Here is an 18223-nt window from a genome sequence, read left to right as displayed (position 1 = left end):
CTAGGGAAGCCAGCAGCTGGCTTCAAGCCTTTTCTAAACCAGCTGACATCAATAGCATCTTCTGCTGTTTAGGACAAAAATCCTCTCCCTGCTCCTGCTTGAGTTCCTTCCCGGCTGGCCTGGCCCCTCGCCAGCTGGGCGCTGCTTTCCTTCCCTCTTCGTCTGTTACCTCTGTAGTGTTTAGAACATAGAAAATGTGGTGGGTTTTTGCTGATTTTGACAACAGTAAATGGTGATTTTAAAGACAACCTCTTCTCCTTGTTGCACTGTGTCCAAGGGAAGGGGCTCATGTCCAGCTCTGCATGGCTGAGCCCAGTGAAATGGGTTTGGCCATGGTGCAATGACCAGGGCACTGCCCACTGATTGCCAAAAAATGCTGCTGTTCCTGCACTCACTTGTGAAGTGCTTTAAGAGTCACTATGGCAATTCCCAGCAGCACTTTGAACCAACCTGGAGTCCCCAGTGCCCTGAAGCAAAGGCAGCAGCAGCACCATCCCACCCCAGCCATGTTATCCTGGTCCCAGAGGCAGGTGACAGGCCAGGAGTGCACCCACAAACACCCAGCCCTCTCCATGCCAAGCACCAACCACTAGGGTTAGAAAGACAGCCAAAAAAGACAAAGTTTGCCATTTTAAATGAACTGCAAAATTTATTACAGTGGTTTGCTCCTGACAAAGAAGTTGGTAACCTTCTGACTGGGAAGGAAGGGGGAGGAGTGGGGAAGGCCAGGGACGAGAGGGAGGAAAGTATGTAAGAGACAGAGAGAGACACTTAAGGACACTTTTCATTTTCTGAAAATAAAACATCTTTTACCTCCCAAAACATTTTTCTCCAGTTCTTTAAGTTCACAAAAAGAAGGAGGTGAAACCAAACCACAGACTTCAGGAGGAAAATGCACAAACGTGTTAAAGCAGAGACAAACATGCTCTTTCTTCTGTGTCTAACAAGCTTCACAAACGACACGGCTCCGGGTGAGCCTCCGTGGCTCCTCAAGGCACGGGCTCTGCAGAGCTGCAGCTGCCCCGGGGAACACACCTGAACATCCCCAGGCACGCTGCAGGACCCCCAGAGCTGGGGGTCTGTGGGGCAGGGTCTGTGCCAGCCCCAGTGGTGGGGGAGAGGAGAGGAGAGCACGGCTGAGACCGAGAGAAAGCAGCAGCCAGAGTCCAGCATGGCCCAGTTTGGGGGGGCTGCCACCCCCCAGTGCTCCCAGTCCTGCCTGTGAGCCCCGATCATGATGGGAGAGGACCAGAGTGCTCTTTGCCTGTGGCTTCAGCACAGCATTTGCCATCCCCTGGGGCCATGGCAGAGCAGAGGAGGGAGCCAGGAGGCCCAGCATGAAGTGCAACACAATCTTCATTCCTCCTTACCCACTCACTCAGCAGATAAATGCAGGGGGACACTGCAGAGCTCCCTAAGTCTTCCCAAGATCCTGGGCACCTGCTGGAGCTTGCACCTCCTTCCTGCCTGGCTGCTCTGCCACCATACCTGTGGGCAGGACTGAGCTGTGCTGCCTGTGGGCAGCTCTGGGCTCTGGACACTGTGGCTGCCAAAGAACTGCTGCCCCCAGCACCAGCAGGCACTAGGAAGATGCACCTCAGCTGAGGATTCAGCACTGCCCACCCCTGCCTGCCCTCTCTTGGCCAGGCCAGCTGCAGGACACAGAGCTGGCAGCAACTGGGACCCAGCATCTGCACCTTGGGGTCCTGGCACATCTGCATGGGGTTGGCATCTCCAGCCCAGCCCCAGCATTCTGTGTGGATTTCCTGCAGAAATCCTCCACCTCTGTGTGTTCCCTGGTGCCTGGAGACACCTCAACTGCCATAAAACCACAACCTGGAGGGGTTTCACCTCCCCTCTCTCCTGCCCTGTGCACGAGGGGCCCTGAGACATGGGCAGGGTTGGGGTGGGATGGCAGCAGTAAAGAAACAGCTGGTGGGGGCAGCAGGAGAGGAGCAGAAATAGGAGAAAAAGCCAGAACAGGCTTTACCCTTCCTTGGTGCTGCTGAGCCGGGTTGGCAAGTGACAGCTTTGGGCACCAGTGGAGCTGGGGGTCAGCACTGCCAGCGGGGCAGCCAAGCCACGGCCCTGCAGCCTCAGCTGTCCTTGCAGTGTACGAAACCTTCTGGGGCGTTTCCAATAGCAGAGGTTAAATAGCATCACTGAGGAAGGCAGGGGGGGAGGCGGTACCTGCCTGCCCCTGGCACCAGTCCCATCCCTGCTGGAGGCACTGGGGCACGGCCGGGTCCTGCTGGTGGCCACTCAAGTCCGCTTGGCGTGCAGCATCTCGATGAGGAGGTTGTTGCAGGGCACCTCCCCGCTCAGGTGCTTGTGGTACAGGTACTCCTCGGCCTGCAGGCTCAGCGCCCGGACCTCGGCCAGCCACAGCAGCAGCTGGCGGAACTTGTCCGTGGAGTGGGGGTAGTGGCACACCGTGTACTCCAGCAGTGCCGCGTTGGCCTTCTCCTGAGCATCCTTGGCCAGCGTGTGGTTCTCCAGGTACTTCACGTCTGCAGGGGAGAGGATGAGGGTTAAATGGTGCTAAACTTACCTGTCTGCCCCACCTGTTCCACACTGTGCTGGGCGAGCCAGGAGGGACCCACACTCCGGGGTCAATGTCCCTTGTGCATGAACACACAATGCAGGAGGGGTCGCACAGCCTGTCCCCGCCCAGCCACGGGCTCTCCATCCCTACCCTACTCCCCAGGTCTTCCCTGATGCTGAAGAGAGACTCCAAACCCCCTGTGAGTAGGACTGGTGTCTCCCTGCCCAGGAAGCTGCAAAGCCAGAAGGTGTTACCAGCTGTGCCAACACACTGGGAGTTATTACCATCAGCCCTCTTTAATTCCTGAAGGTCGAGAAAGCGGCTGAATTAATTCCCTGATAAACCTGGTCTTTCCAATGTGGCAACCAGGCTCACCAGCCTGGAAACCCTAATCCTCCATGCCTTGCCAGGGCCACAGCAGCTTCTCATAATCCTGCTGCCAGCAGGGTAGGGAGCAGCTCAGCAGGCAGCAGCACCGAGGTGCAGGCAGGGCCAGTTGTCCCCACAAGCAGATTTTGGTGCCTTTAGGGAGCCAGTGCTGGGCATTGCCCCATCACCACCTGCACACAGCCATGGTCCCACACACCTGCCCAGCACAGACCTTGCTGCCCAGCCTGGCATGGTCCACCCAGGGCAAGTGGATTTAGTGGATTTACTGTGCAGGATGAGGTACTGCCTCAGTCACGGCCCCGGTGACTCTGCTGCACACAGCCCCTGATGCATGGCCAAATTCCTGCTCACCGCCTGGAAACATGGAAATCTGGGCACAGGCTCTGGCTGAGGCAGCTGGGAGTTTGGGGATTGTGGCACCCAAGGCTGCTGCAGGCCAGCAGAGCTGGGAGCCCCGGGGGTCAGAGCCAGGAGCTGAGGTGTGGCCGGGGGGCTGCAGAGCCCCAGGGAGGGGAGGCACAGCACAGCCGGGGGGACCCCAGGGAGCCCCAGCCTCGGGCCGTGCCCACGGGCACTGCGGGGGCAGGCACAAAGGGCACAGGTTGCAGTGCCAAGATGCAGTGGGTCAGATCACTCTTCCCTTTTCACTCTGACGGCACATTTGCTCCTATTCTCTCCTGCTTACCCGGGTTGTTGTTATGAAATCTCTTTATCTGCATAAGGTTATTGTGCATGTCATTAAAAAAAAAAGAAGTTATATTGATAAATGTCAAATCTATCCCCCGAGTTGGCTCAACAATAGCTAGTTCTACTCGATGAACTCACCTGGTTCTCTGAAAGACCCTATTCACTGTTTAATTGAATATTTGAATAATCTTTTCATTCCTGCAAGGAATAAAGAATGTTGTCCAAATAACATTGACTCACTTCATTTAGAGACACTGCAGCAGTTGCAAAGACTGTCCTGTGACAAAGCCTCCCATCACACATACAGATATGCCTGGGATTATTTCTATGCCCTCAAGTGTTCTTCCTATTCACAGCTCCTTTTGTTTGGGAGAAGCTGCTGATAAATTGCAAACGCTTAAGGGAATGTGGGCTATAAAAGCCTCTCTTCCTCCCCTCCCCAAGAGTAGCTGCTTCATGAATGTAAGTCATGAAATCGAATGATAGGTCAATCCATTAAGGCTCTATTAAGCCCTTCTGTAGAACAAAGCTAACCTGTGCCGTCCTCATAAATATTGCTATTTTGAGAAGCCCTAATTTTAATTAAATCTCTTTACCTGCTCAGGAGAGAAATCTATTTAGAACTCAAATGGCAGCTCTTGTGAGCAGGGCTTGGCTTTGACTGTGCTGTGGCAGAGTGGTAAATGTGGAAATTCTCTTGTCAAAGGCAATTACATCCTGCACATAATACACAATCCCGTCCTCTACAGCTGAGCCTAGGAAGGGCAAATTACTCCAAGTGAGCTCTGCAATATGGAGAGAAAAAGTTGCATTTGGGGCAAAATGATGTACGGGAAAACACACAGCTCTTGGATTCCACTCCTTCCCTGAAAGGCGCTGCTCTGGGGAAGCCATGGGGGGGACACTGTGCTGTGCCATGCCAGGGGACACCGGGGCAGCACGGGGGGACCTGGCGCTCCTGGTGCTCAGAGCGTGGGGCAGCGGCCAGGGAAGGTCTCCCCCGGCTCCTTCATTTCCCAGCCCGGGCACTGTTTGTGCCACACCTTATCACTGCTTGAGCAGCGAATTATCGTGTCTCGGTTCTCTGCGTTTCTAAACAGCTCCGGAGGGAAGGAAAGCTGAGGGAGGAGATGCTGCAGGTGCAGGACGGGACAGCAGCGGGAGCCCGCAGGTGCAGGAGCGCAAGCACAGAGCCGAGGCATTCGAACAACGATGGGGACGGGGACAGGACTGCGGTGGGCTCACCGTGCCAGCCCCAGCACTCGGCTGGCGCAGGGACCCAGGGGCAGGAGCGGGCTCTGCCATCCCAGGCACGTCCCAGCTCCGCTGTTATTTTGTCTGGGTGAGGTGGGAGCGTGTGAACGCGCCGGCTGTGCCCGACCGCAGGCTCCGGGCTGAGCCTAATCAGGAGCGCAGCAGCCCCTGCCCGAAGGAGCGCGGGCCCTGTGACGCAAATCCCGGGAGATACGGCCGGCCCGGCCGCCTCTGTCAACACTCCTGTTTTCTCCAGCCGTATCAGCGCTTGTTTCCCTGCTCGCTGTGATGGGCCGGTGACCAAAACAGGCTCTGCTTGGCCGGCAGGGTGACAATGTCCCCTGCAGCTGGAGCAGAGCCCGGCCCCGCAGAGGTTAGGGGCAGAGGGGGACAGGTAGATGCCAGCTCTGGCTCCTGGCTCCTCATTAAATCCCCTTTTGCAGAGCTGCTTGTGCCCCCTCCAGCCGTGCTCTTACCCGGCTCCGCAGGCAGCCCGGCCGGACCCCTGTGCCCCCCCAGCTGCACTCACCGAGGCTGAAGAGGATGAGGAACTTGAGGCAGACGAATTCGTGCCGGTCCACCTGGAGCGAGTGCAAGTGCAGGACGAGCTCCTGTGCCCGCAGCACCAGCGTGTTCAGGATGGAGCCGGCCTGGGTTGCGATGGCAGACATGTCCACCTGCAGGAACAGGGGGACATCAGCTTTGGCAGCCCCAGCCCCAGCACAGCCTGCTGCAGGACACCTCACACTGGGGGAGCAGAACCCAGGTCCAGACCTGAGCACTGACTGAGAATTAGAGGTGTCAAAAAAAAAAGACTGATGAGTGAAATGGGAGCACCGTTTAAAACAGGGGGGCCTTTCGAAGGGTGCTGGGATTGAAGACACCACATCTCCAAAAGCCTCCTTCAGGGAGGGAAGGGATCCCTCCTCCCACCTCGCTGCTGACAGTACGGTGGGGCTGTTGGTCTCTCCTTAAGAAACATTATTCTCCAGAGCAGGAGCTGTGTGGCAGGATGGGACAGGATGGGACCTTCTGCACAAGCAGACCCAGAGTGTAACAACACCACCTGCCTGCCCTGTGCCGAGCTGGCCACACTGGGACAAAAGAAAGAAAGAAATCACTCCATTCCCCCATGCAGCCTCTGCCTGTCCCCACTGTCCCTCCACAGCACCACCACAGTCCCATAGACAGTTTCTCACCTCCTGGCCAGTGACCAGCAGCACGCTGTGCTCCTTGCCGTGCTGCAGCTGCCGGTAGATGTGGTCAAACACCAGCAGCTCACTCCAGCAATTCTGCAGCAGCTTCATCTGGTCACCCACCTGAAACAGAGCAGGAGCAGCACGGCTGACACCCACCATGCTGCAGTGCACAGCATCCACTCTGTGCCTGGCAGGCATCCCACGGGAGGGGTGTCCCCTGGGGTGAGCATGGAGAGCTGGAACTTCACCCCAGAAAGGGGGACCATGGGCTGGAGGAGAGGAGATGGGCATATGGCATTGCTGAGCTGGCTTCAAAGCAGCTCAACATGTTTCAGGGGCACTTGCTGGCTCTTATCAGCATCAGTCTTCCCCCACCAGGCACAACCTCCTCAAATCACACACAAATTTTAACAAAATGACTGCGGGAGGGACACACAGTGGCTGCACAAAGGGCCTGTGTGTCCAGACAGCCCCTCTGGATACTTTAAAACGAAAGAAGACAGTGCCCATCCTGGACTCCTTGCCCAGGATGGCAGGTCTGGGGGGGCAGCAGGGCTGTGGGGGAGCCACCAGGCACGGGACATCCCTGTGCCCTGCAGCTGCCAGCCCGGCCCTGCCCACACACCAACACACACACTTGTGGTCACAGGCACTTGTGCCCATGTGCTGGGGTGTGTGTGCCCAGGGAAATACAGGGGGCTGTCCCTGTGAGGAGCTCAAGCCAGGACACTGGCTGAAAGGGTCCCCAAAGGCCAACAGCTGCATTTGGAAGAACTAAAAGCCCCCGGAGCTGTGGCAGGATGTAGGCACTCTGCCTTCCCCACTGTCCTGCCAAGAACCACCATGGGTCACTGGCTTCATCCCCTCTGCACTGCTCTCCACTGAACCTCAACTCCTTTCCACAAAGAACTGAACTCCTGCCCTGCCTGGACTCCCCTCTCCTGCAGGGCCAGTGTAGGGAAAGGGTTGGGATTATGGTACTGCCTCCACTACCGTCCTAAGGAGCAAATCCAGTGCCAGCAGCCGAGCTCTGCAGGGCCATTGTGCTCCCCGTTAATAGAGGGAAGACAGATGCAGCATCACAGGGCTGGATAATGCCCTCGTTTTGCTGAAGAGGCTGCAATAAACCCGCACTGGGAGATTGCAAAAGGAATAGAAGCCAGATGAGAAAGAGCTTTATGGTCTCAGAGCCGGCGCTCCCTGCAAGCTGCTGGGGTTTGTCTCTTGATGGTGGTGGGTGGCCAGAGCAGGGTGTGTGGCAGGGAATGAGAGGAGGTGGGAAGGCAGTGACAGTGGCTGGGCTGTGGCACTGCTCCTGCCCAGCTGCTCCTGCCCAGCTGCTCCTGCCCAGCTGCTCCTGCCCAGCTGCAGGGCCCTGGGCACCGCGGGGCTGCAGGGGCTGCTTGTCCTTCATCCCCCAGCCCATGCAGAGTGTGGGACTCCGGTCAGCTGCTCAACAAAACCCTGGGGAAAAGCTCATTCTGCACTAAACCAAAATGGAGACTTTGTGCACCCATGGTGAGCCCTGCAGAAGGCGAGTGGCCGACTCTGACGGTGGCCAGCCTGGGCAGGGAGCTGGGGCCAGCCCAGCTGCGTGATCCCCAGCGGTGCCGAGCGCCTCTGCTCTGGCTCAGTCAGGCTGTTGTTTTGGAAGTTCTTTCCTGTGCCTCATTCCTGAGCGGGATGAGCTCCAGCAGAGACAGACAGAAGGTTTTGCCTTGAACACCATTTTAAAAAAATCAGCTTTTCCAAAGAAAGTGCTCCAACAATTTTGAAATCTTACTTTCTTCCTTTTAAAGTTGCTAATCAGCTTCTACCAATCTCTGAGGGGAGTTTGGCTTCCTCCCTGAAGCCCCTCAGCAGCACATTTCACCCTCCATGGCTGCTGCAGGGCTGTTCCCTGGCCAGCACGCTCCGACACTCTGCGGCGCTTCTTGGGAACATTGCAGTGCCCCAGAGACACACGGCCATGGCATGGGGGGAATGTGCTTGGGAGCACCATGGGGTGGGCTGGGGGCTCTGTGGGCCAGTCAGAGCTGGTTAGAGTCCATGGAGTTGTCCCCATGGCCAGGCTGGGTGGGAGGGGGCAGCCCTCACAGCAGCACTGGGGCTCTGCTGCAGGGGGGCTCAGGCTGGGGGTCACTGGGCTGCACCCCACCCTGGCCTGGCCTGACAGGAGCAGGGGGCTGCTAATGGAGGGGCACTCAGAGGCAATCGATCCTCCCAGCGAGGCGGCAGCACACACGCTCGCCGCTAAAAGTTAAGCAAAGGATCTTCCTCTTTTAATGTCAAGGCTTTTCCTTGGAGTGCTTTATCAAAGGCCTGATGCAAGCTGTCTTTAAGAGGCAATCCTTATCTTTTTTTAAAGCAAGCATTTAACCCATTCACAAAACACAGGGTGAAACCCTCCCCACACTGGAAGAGCAATCTCTGATGGGCTGCAACCCACAGAAAATGCAGTTGTCTGTGGGAAAGGATCTGGGAGTGTGCTGGAGGGGAGACAGGTCACTCAGAGGCAAAGATGATGCTGCCCAGGCACAGGGCTGCAGAACCTGCCTGTGGGTGTAGTTTTAAATCTTCTGAAACCTTCCTGTGTGTTCATAGGTACAAGGTGAGGAAACCCCTGCAAGTGTTAGGGCTCCACAAAATGTGCCCAGGCCATGCAGGGATGGCACAGCCCCACAGTGCTCACTGCTTCCTGCACAGTTCAGGGCAGCCCCCACCCTGGGTACCACTGCTTTAGGAAGGAGAGTGACCCACCAGCAGCCCTTCTTTGACAGCAAGTCCTGAGATGGTCCCAACATCCATCCCCAGCCACGGGCACAAGTAGCACTCAAATGCCCCCAGCCTGCCCCTGCCACACAGGTGCCCTCCAGGCCTCCTCCCAGATCTCAGGTACAGGATTTACCCCACAGTCCTCTGGCAGGTGTGTGGCACATGTCAGTACCCTAAGCAGCCCCAGCAACTTGTGAGTGCAAGCAGGACCCATCACCTTGGCTACTGAGAAGTGTGAAAGTGGATTTGTGTCCACCAGCCACCCACATTGGAAAACCCACTCATGTCCAAGGTGTTAATGGTCAGTGCAGCTCCCCATTGCCCTGCCCCGATTACCACCATGATGTGCATCTTAAAAAAAATAATCATCAACACCAGTGTGGCTAGCCCAGGATCCTATCTTCCCTGCTGGCTCCCACCCTGCTGCAGCCCTGGCTGCATGGGCACCACGGCTCTGCAGGCAGAGCTGTGCTGGCCAGGATGTGTCACATTTCCCCCAGTGCATGGGACGCTAAACATTGCTGCAGCATCTACGACCAGGAGGAGATTTAAAATCTGCCAAAAACTCTCTGGCCATTGGCCAGGAGATTGGGTCAAGATGACCCACATGTTAAAGGCAGAGAAGCAACTGACTGCAAATAGGCTTTGTCGTGGCTCTGGGATCTCTGAGCACAACTGGGGGAGAGCAGCCCAGCAGACAGACCCAGTGATCTGCGGGAACGGTGCTGCCTCTCAGTATCCTCCCCATCACTGGAGCTTGTCTGTGCATGAAAGGGTGGTTTGCCCCAGCCCCTTGGCATAAAAGGGGTGAGGAAGGGATCGGCATCATCCCACCACCCTGTGGCTGCTCCGTGCCTCTCTACTGGCTCAGGGACCCACTGCTCACCCAGCCCAGCCTGGCCTTCGAGCTGAAATCATGGCAATTTGTTTAACATTCCTGCCTGCTCATCCCAATCTAAAGGTCACTGCAGCCCTGTGTACACGATATTGATATGTAGGTATGGCAGTGACACCCATATAAACCAGGCTGTGCAAGACGTGTGTGTATAAACCACACCAAAACCAGACACAATGTGGGCGTGCAAGCACACATACGTGTGTGCACATCCCTCTGCCCATCTCTCTACATATACATATAAAAAAATTACATCTGAAAGGACAAAGTTGCCCGAGACTCCCAACCCAACAAAATATATTTCACCCCCGGCCCATATTTTTCTTCCTGAAAAGATGCTGCAAATCTTCCCTCAGTCCTGACACATCTCATCTAGACTCAGTTAAAGTTCGTATTTATGGGCGTCAGCGCTGACCTCTTCCACCTCCGCCCGCGCGGCCTCGCGCCGCGGCAGCCTGGCCAGCCCTCGATAAACAGGCAGGCCCCCAAATCCCCCTCTGCTGTGCAGCGTTATTAGTCTTGCCTCCGAAGGCCAGCGCAGTCCGTAATTCTCCTCCTGGTGACACGAGATGAGCGCCGCGACATCAGTCTCCCGGCAGATTGGCATGGGGACCCTCGTTTGTCAGTGGCAGACTGACAGAATTACTGGCCCTTAAATGAAACGATATATCTGGGAAGTTAAATCTGTTTTCAATCTGACTGCCCCGCGCCTGCGGGCGGACGTGGCGTGTGAGCCGATGTCAAGAGGCCATTAGCCCGTGGCCCCCCTCCTTCCCTGGTGGGGAATGGTGGAGCCAGGGGGGCTCTCCCCAGTGTCCTCCACTCCAGGAGTGTGGAGACAGCAAAGCACGCATTCTGGCCCTCAGCAGATTGCTAGTGTGGGAATGGGAACAAGACTGGCCAGCTCCAGGGGAAACTGCTCCCACACTCCCTGGGCAGGGACCAAAGGCTTGTCCTAACCAGGCATGATCCCTCAGTTCCTCATGTCCCTGAGGATTTTCTCCTTCCTCTCCAGACTCCCTGTGAGGCCTCGGGGACAAGCCAGGTCTCTGCTAACAGCCCTGTGGAAGGAGCACGGTGGTGCTGGGCAGGCTCAGGCAGGGAAATCCATGATGTGGCAATCTCCCCACACCTCCCCTTCTCACCTGCCTGCACCTCCTCCCCATCTAGTGCCAGCCTGGCATGATGTCCTGGTGTCCCAGCACAGTGCCTTTCCAGCCTGGATGCCTGCACTGGCCTCAGCCAACAGCCCTTCCCTGCTGGGGCAGGGGACCATCACCTTCACATAGACCTTCCCAGAGGATGGAGAGGGCTGCTGGCATCCCTGCCCTGGGGAGCCCTGAGCACTCAGTGGTGCCATCGACCGCGGAGATTGCAATGTTCCTCCATGCTGGCTTTAGGGCAGAGCTATAAACCCTGTGCTAGCAGGAGTTCATTTACCACCCCAGCAGCCCTTTGCTTTTATGTGCCAGGCAGGAGCAGGAATGGGGATTCAGGATCTCAGGCCTACTCCTGCTTCCCACTGCCTACTCTCCCATGGCTGAGGAAAAGCCTCTGCCCTGGCCAGGGAAGATGAGCCATGTGGGGTGGGCAGGAGGCAGCCCCAGCACCACCTGTGGGGACAATGAGGACACCAGGCACCTCTGCCCTGTGCTGGGGCTCAGAGCCGCCCAGAGCTCTGTGCACAGCAGGGCTATGCCACATTCTCCCTCTCCCACTGGAGCCAGAGTGGGCTGTGGGGTCCTGCAGTCCCCAGCCCTGGGAGATGCTGGTAATCCACCCCACAATCACCATGTGGATAAGGCAAAACCTTGAGGGATGGCAGTGACGGACGTGGGCACCCGCTGAGCACCAAACCCCATGTCCTGAGCATGGCAGGGCATGTGCCCTGCTCCCAGCAGGACACTGGTAGCTGTGCCCAGGTGAGGCCTGTGGCACTGCCATCCCCCCCAGAGTCCCATGGCAGGAGGAGCACCCACCAACACCGATTCACACAGGAACAGCCTATTTTGGTGGCACAATCACGCTGACAATGGAGTTACAAGGCTACACAGCTATACAGCTGGGAACTGAATTTACACTGTTTACAATATCTCCTGCAAAACAACAACCACCCTGTTCCCAAAATCCAGGCTGGACACTGATACGATTGAAACAAGCCCAACCCACCCCCACAATGCCATTTCCTGACACTGTTCTGGAAGACAGGGGCTATTTTGAGCCACAAGGCTTGGCCACACTCAGCCCCATGGCACCCATGGCACAGGGAAGAGCCTGGTCCTCTCCTACAGCACAGTCCCACTGGAAAAGGGTGATTTTGGCCCAAGCCAGGCAGCACAATCTGATGCTGGAAACACAAGAAAGCACCTGAGTCTCATCACAGCTGCCCTAGGATGTTGCTCTCTGGGTTTTGGCCATGTTGCAAAATTTTCTCTCCCATTTTTGCACCAGTTTGAGATCTTAAGTCAGCCCAGAACATGCATGGAAAATTTCTGAAGACTTGGCAAGGTGAACAGGATGGCAGAAGCTGTTCTAACCCTGTTAACCCTCCCCTGGCCTCAGTAAATGTTCAGGGACATTTGCTAGAGGGATGTCTTGGCAGGATGGAGGTCAGCTCCATGTCCCCCAGCTGGGCACACTCGTGGGCTGCAGCAGCAGGCATGGCTCTGGAGCAGACTGGGGCTGCCCCGGCTGCCTGGTGCTAATAGGACCCACCTGACCACATCGATTTTCCTCCTAAAGGCAGAGGAGAGAATTGTCTCAACTATAATTCGTCAACGTTACATTTTTCAATTATATCTTGAGCTTGACAATACAGTCACTCTGCCGGCAATTGCCTCCACACCTGCCCCCGCCATGATGAATCTGAAATCATCCCACACGACAGTGGGAATTGCTCTGGCAGCACAGCCAGGCCCAGCACCTCCAGCCCTACTGTGCAGGGAGCTAGGAGCAGAGCTGGGACGTGTCAACACATCTGCAGTGATGGCCCCAGGCTTGTGCCCACGGGTGTTGCCCTGTCCTCACAACATTTCACCCTCAATCCTGTCCTCACATCACAGCAGCCTCAGCCCTGCCCACCTCCCAGAGCAGCATCCATCTCACTGACAGGTCCTACCTCCAGCTCCTTGAAGAAGATGCAGCTCCGTGCCCACTCCACAATGGAGAAGAGGGTCTGGTCAGCCATCTTGCACATGAGGCCGAAGGTGCTGAGCTTCTCGTGCCGGCCTTTGCCCTGCTCTTGCTGCAGGCAGGACAGTATCCGTGCCTTCACCTGGGCCTCGTCGGGCTCCAGCTGCAGCAGCTTCAGGATGACCTCGGGGATGTCAGGGGGGGAGCTGCTGGGGTAGGTCTCTGGGTACATGTAAGCAGGCATGGCCTCGTGGGCGTTTGTGTAGTGGTCGGGGTACTCGGACTTGATGGTGCGGTTGGGGAAGGAGGGGTAGTGGTATCCGGGCAGCGGCGCGTGGCCGGGCACCGCCATGCCCAGGGCAGGCGTCCCGTAGGGGCTGCGCTCGTAATCCACGGGCGTCAGCGCGGCCGGGTTGGGTGGCAGGGTCTTGGACATGGTGTGGATGCTGTGGATGGTGGAGGACAGGCTGTAGTCGCTCTGCACAGGGGACATGATCTGAGGCACGCTCTCCAGCTTGAAGCCGTTGGCACGGATCAGAGCTTTCTTCTGCTGCTTTAAGGCACGGTCCCGCTTGTACATGGGTCCAAACTTGTTCCTCCCTCCTCGCATCCGGTCTGCACGGACAGCTGGAGACAGAGACAGGGCAGAGACTGCAGTGAACCCGCATGGAGAGAACCAGGACTTCCACAAGGCACAGAGAAAATGCTGGGGGACACGACTTAGTGGCAAAAAGGGGTTTTGGGACACTGGGGAGACCATCCTGGAAAGCTGATGACAGATTTTGTCACTCCCAGCCCAGCCCATGTTACCCTCAGAGCCCCTGGGGATTGCAGGAAAGGAAGAGACATTTGGCTTTCACTACAAAATGGGCTGGGGGATAAAGAAGCTTTCATTCCCCATGGGTTGAGGGGACAGCCTTTAAAGCCTGAGCAGAGGAGGAGATTTGACACTCACTTTCATTTTAACAATCCATGTCACTGGACCAGCCCTGGGATTTCCTTGTTTCTGCAGAGCCTGGAACTCCAAAACCCCCTCGGGACCCTGGTTTCCTCCATGCAGGCTGCACATGCAAACCTCTGCCCCTTTGTCAGGCAGTACGGCTGGCAGGTCCCAGCGGATGCATTTCACCCCACTGGCCTCAGGCAGGAGGCTGCCGGCCCTGGGGGTACAAGTCCTGGTGGGGGCTCTGCTGGAGCATCCCGCTGGGCTGAGTCCCTCTGACGTCTGCAGCAAAGCAGATGTTCCCACCAAACCGAAAAAAAAAAAACCAAAAAAACCCCCAAGGATCTGCCAACATGCAAGGGATCAGGTGGTTCTCTGCAGAAGGAGATTCTCCTCCTGCATTGCCTTGCTGTGCTCCGGGGGCTGCTGCCCTGGCATCCCCCTGGAAGAGCCTCAGATCGCGGGAAGGCACGGAGGAGTGTGCCGGCGAGAACAGCGCGCAGTGAGCATCAAAGGAAAAAGCTCTCCGCTAGTTTGTGCTCCTGCTGACAGCCAGCGGGTCTTGCTTTGCCTCTCAGCTGTTACCTCTGCCTTTCTTTCGCCTACTTATCCCGGGGCTCGCAGCCAGCCCCCCCGGAGAGCTGGAGCACCTCCCCAACGCTCCCAAGGCAGGCTGGAAAGGCGGGAGCAGCAGCATTTCCAGGACGAGCAGGAATGTGCTCCCAGGAGAGCCGTCCTGGCTTCCTCCCTCATTCTTTATTCATGAAAACAGCATCTCACTTGGAGCGGGCTGCCAGCAGCAGGCTCTGCAGAGAGAGGTGCTGTGGCCCACAGAGAGCTGTCCCGGGGTAGTTCCTGACTCGGGGACAGGGGAGGTGGCCACACTCAGCAGTGTGCACAGCCCAGCCGGGGTCCCACACCAGCAGCCTGAGCTGGCACAGGCAGGTCTGGTTGCCCTGACCACACACCCTGGAGCCAGAGCACATCAAACCCAAACCTCACACCCACTGGAAGTGACGTTATCCCACCACTGCTCGAGGTCGGGCACAGGGATGTCCAGGGATGGCATCCCAAAGCAAAGCCCTGTGACCTGGGCAAAGCAGAGACCCTCCTGCACCCCCACACACAGCGAGAGGTGCTCACAGTCCGGGCTTAGGAGCTCTCCAGAGGCAACTGCAGACACCTCCTCCCATCTCCCAGCGAGAACACAAAGGGAGAAAAGGCCTTTTAATTCCCTCCTGCTCTGCTTTTCCTGCCGTTTGTGCTACACTTCGGATTGGCAACAACTTACCATTTGCTGTGTCCCAAGTGACAGCCGAGAGGAAAATGATGCATCCTGACCTCCAGGGTGAGGGAGCCCAAGTGGAGACACCCAGGAAGCGCCTGCACCCCCAGCAACCCCCCAAAACCATCTGCAGGAGGCCCCCAAGCCGCATATTGTGTCGGGAGGGGTCTGTAGCCCCCTTTTCCCCTTGTACTGCCCTGCCTGCTCTCATCCCAGTGCAGGGCCCTGCCTGGGGCAGGCTCTGCCTCCTTTTGGCCACCTTTCTTTGCCTGGGCAGGGACAAGGAAGGTGCCACGGGTAGTGCCTGTAGGGTGCCCAGGGCTGTGCTTCTCCTCCCGGGCAAGTTTCGCTGCCACCTCCCTTCAGGCACTTTGAGGAGTGCCCGTCAACGCTGTGTTCCCAAAATCAATCACCTTGGGGTTGCTCTTATCTTGTGGACCTATAGACTCAGCTCCAAAGCATCACCTCAGATGCCTTGCTCAAAAATACTAGGAGCTGAAAGAGGTGGTCTCTTTTTTTTGCCACAAAAGACACGGTTCCATGGGAATATCGCCCTTGGCTGTGTGATTGCCGCGTCTGCTCAGCTCTGCTGAAGAGCCAACAGCAAGAAAATACACGAGAAAAGGCTGTTGGGACAGCTCTGGGACCAAAGCACCTCCACGGTGTTCAGGACAAAAACTGAAAAGGGGACAAACTGAACAAGGGACAACCGAACAAGGAAAGGGACAAATTGAGACCATCACGCCTTTTCACCCCAAGCACTGTCCCTGCCCGTCTGTGGTGGGCTCTGCAGCCTCTGCCCAGCGCCCAAATCTCCTTGAGACATCCATCAAAATGACCAGAGCATGCACCGAGGAATTTGGGGCACCAGTAATTCCAGCCCAGGGAGAAGAGTGGAGCTGGGATGTGTTTTGGAAGCTAGCTCACGCCGGGAGTTTGCAGGGGCTGAATTATGTTTTGTCTCACTCCTGCGCTTCTGCTCGCAGGCTCCCGCCCTGCCAGAACATGAAGGACTTTCCCATTAACCGCGCCGTGTCCCGAGCAGCGAGCCCTGGGGAGGGGGCTCAGCCCTGGGGAGGGGGCTCAGCCCTGGGGAGGGGGGCTCAGCCCGGCAGGAGGGGGGCTCAGCCCTGGGGAGGGGGCTCAGCCCTGGGGAGGGGGGCTCAGCCCGGCAGGAGGGGGGCTCAGCCCTGGGGAGGGGGGGCTCAGCCCTGGGGAGGGGGGCTCAGCCCTGGGGAGGGGGCTCAGCCCTGGGGAGGGGGCTCAGACCAGCAGGAGGGGGCTCAGCCCTGGGGAGGGGGCTCAGCCCGGCAGGAGAGAGGGGCTCAGCCCGGCAGGAGAGGGGGGCTCAGCCCGGCAGGAGGGGGCTCAGCCCAACCAGGGTCAGGCAGGAGGACCCAGCCCATTTCCACAAAACGCAAACGATTTCAAAGGCGAATTGAGGAGGGGGCGGCTGACTCTGGGGTGGGGGGTTCCTCCAAAAGCAGCCTCAGCTTTTGCTCTGCCACCCCGGGCCAACGACCTGTCCCCTCAAATATATTTGGTTGCATTGCAGAACCCGCAACACGAGCTCTCGGAGCCCGACTCTGATGTCGGGATCCTCTGAGCCGACAGGAGAGAGGCGGCGGCTGTGGGGCTGAAATCGCCCCCCCGGGGGTCAGAAACCCGTTTTACTAAATGCCACCCAGAGGAAAAATATAATTCGTGGTGGCTCTGCGGCAGTTTTATTGCGATCCCCGTATTTTTTAACGTTTTTTTTTTTTCTTTAAGTCTCGGCTTCTGGAATTATGTGCTTAAGGAAAACAGTAATTTATTTGCTATTTCCCAACCTTCCTGCCAGCAAAAAAAAAAAAAAAAAAAAAAAAAAATCCTGAAAAGTTGAAACCGTAGCAGCAGAAAACCCCGGGGAAAAAAAAATAAAAACCAAACAAAACGAAAGAAGGAAAAAAAGGAGGCGACGCGAAAAAACGAATTTTTTTCTTAACTTGGGAGGGGAAAACGGAATCGAAGCCGGCCCGGGGAGGTGGGTCAGCCCGGGCGGAGGGGACAGAGAGACCGGTCCCGACAACTGATGGTCCCTGCACAGCCCCGACACAGCCCCGACACATCCCCCGCCCCGCCGGGCCCTTCCCGGGCCGTCCGTACCTTCCAGGCGCATCCCCACGGTCAGGCACTTCTGGAAGCGGCAGTAGGGGCAGCGCTTGCGCTGGGTCTTGTCGATCTTGCAGCTCTGGCTCTCGGTGCAGGTGTAGTGCTTGTTGTTCTGCACCGTGCGCTTGAAGAAGCCCTGCGGCGGCGGCGGGGATGCGGTGGGCACCGGCATCCCGGCCCCGGCGCCCCATCCCCGCCGGTCCCGCCGCGCTCGGGGCTCCCGTCGCGGCCGCTTTCCCCTCCCGCCACCGAGCGCCGACCGCCGCTAACGAAAACGGGCGGGAGAAGCCCCGCGGGCGGTCCCGCTGCCCCGGCCCCTGCACAGCCCCATCCCCGCTCCCTACACAGCCCCGGCCCCCTGTTCCCCGTGCAGCGGTCTCCGCACAGCCCCAGCCCCACGGGGCGCCGGTCGGGCAGAGCCCCTGCCCCGTTTCCCCGGCCCCGTTTCCCCAGGCCCGTTTCCCGGCCCCGTTTCCCCAGCCCCAGTTCCCCGGCCCCGTTTCCCCAGCCCCGTTTCCCAGCCCCGTTTCCCCAGCCCCGTTTCCCAGCCCCGTTTCCCCAGCCCCGTTTCCCAGCCCCGTTCCCCGGCCCCGTTCCCCCGGCCGGTGGTACCTTGCAGCTCTCGCAGGTGAGCAGCCCGTAGTGGTAGCCGGAGACCTTGTCCCCGCAGACCGGACACAGCTCGTCCAGGTCCTCATCATAGGAATAATCCATCCCCTCCGGCGGCCCTGCTGCGGGACGAGCCGCGCTCAGCGGGACGGGACAGGACGGGACGGGACAGGGAAGGGGACGGAGGGCGGCCCCGGCCCCGGCGCTGGGAGCGGACCGGGAGTGGGCGCGGTGGAGACCGAGCGGCAGGTGCGGGAGCCGGAGCTCTTTATAGCGCCTGGAAGAGCATCTCCATGTCGGTGCGGGCTCACGGCCAGCCCCCCGGGGCTGGGGAACCTCCTCTGGGAGAGCGGGCGGC

The 18223-nt window shown here is 58.0% G+C and overlaps 1 protein-coding gene across 1 annotated transcript; it reads right to left on the bottom strand.

Moving 5' to 3' along the window:
* Nucleotides 1-17979, bottom strand: NR5A1 (nuclear receptor subfamily 5 group A member 1). The gene is made up of 6 exons (XM_083876016.1): nt 17869-17979; nt 17251-17392; nt 12864-13504; nt 6076-6195; nt 5406-5553; nt 1-2510 (listed from the first exon to the last, which is right to left on the bottom strand). Exons 1-6 carry the CDS (start codon nt 17968-17970, stop codon nt 2263-2265), a joined length of 1401 nt encoding a protein of 466 aa, XP_083732142.1. The 5' UTR covers nt 17971-17979; the 3' UTR covers nt 1-2262.
* Between the last annotated feature and the right edge of the window lie 244 nt (nt 17980-18223).

This window comes from Zosterops lateralis, assembly GCF_965231275.1.
Source record: "Zosterops lateralis genome assembly, chromosome: 20".
NCBI lineage: Eukaryota > Metazoa > Chordata > Aves > Passeriformes > Zosteropidae > Zosterops > Zosterops lateralis.
Note: the sequence above shows the minus strand (reverse complement) of the source record. Positions and strands in the feature narration are given on the sequence as shown.

Coding starts and splice junctions, on each gene's coding strand:
- NR5A1 (XM_083876016.1), bottom strand. CDS start 17,970: ATGGATTATTCCTATGATGAGGACCTGGACGAGCTGTGTCCGGTCTGC. Junction 5,554..6,075: donor TGCTGGTCACTGGCCAGGAG/GTGAGAAACTGT, acceptor CTGTTCCTGCAG/GTGGACATGTCTGCCATCGC. Junction 2,511..5,405: donor CCTCATCCTCTTCAGCCTCG/GTGAGTGCAGCT, acceptor TCTCCCCTGCAG/ACGTGAAGTACCTGGAGAAC.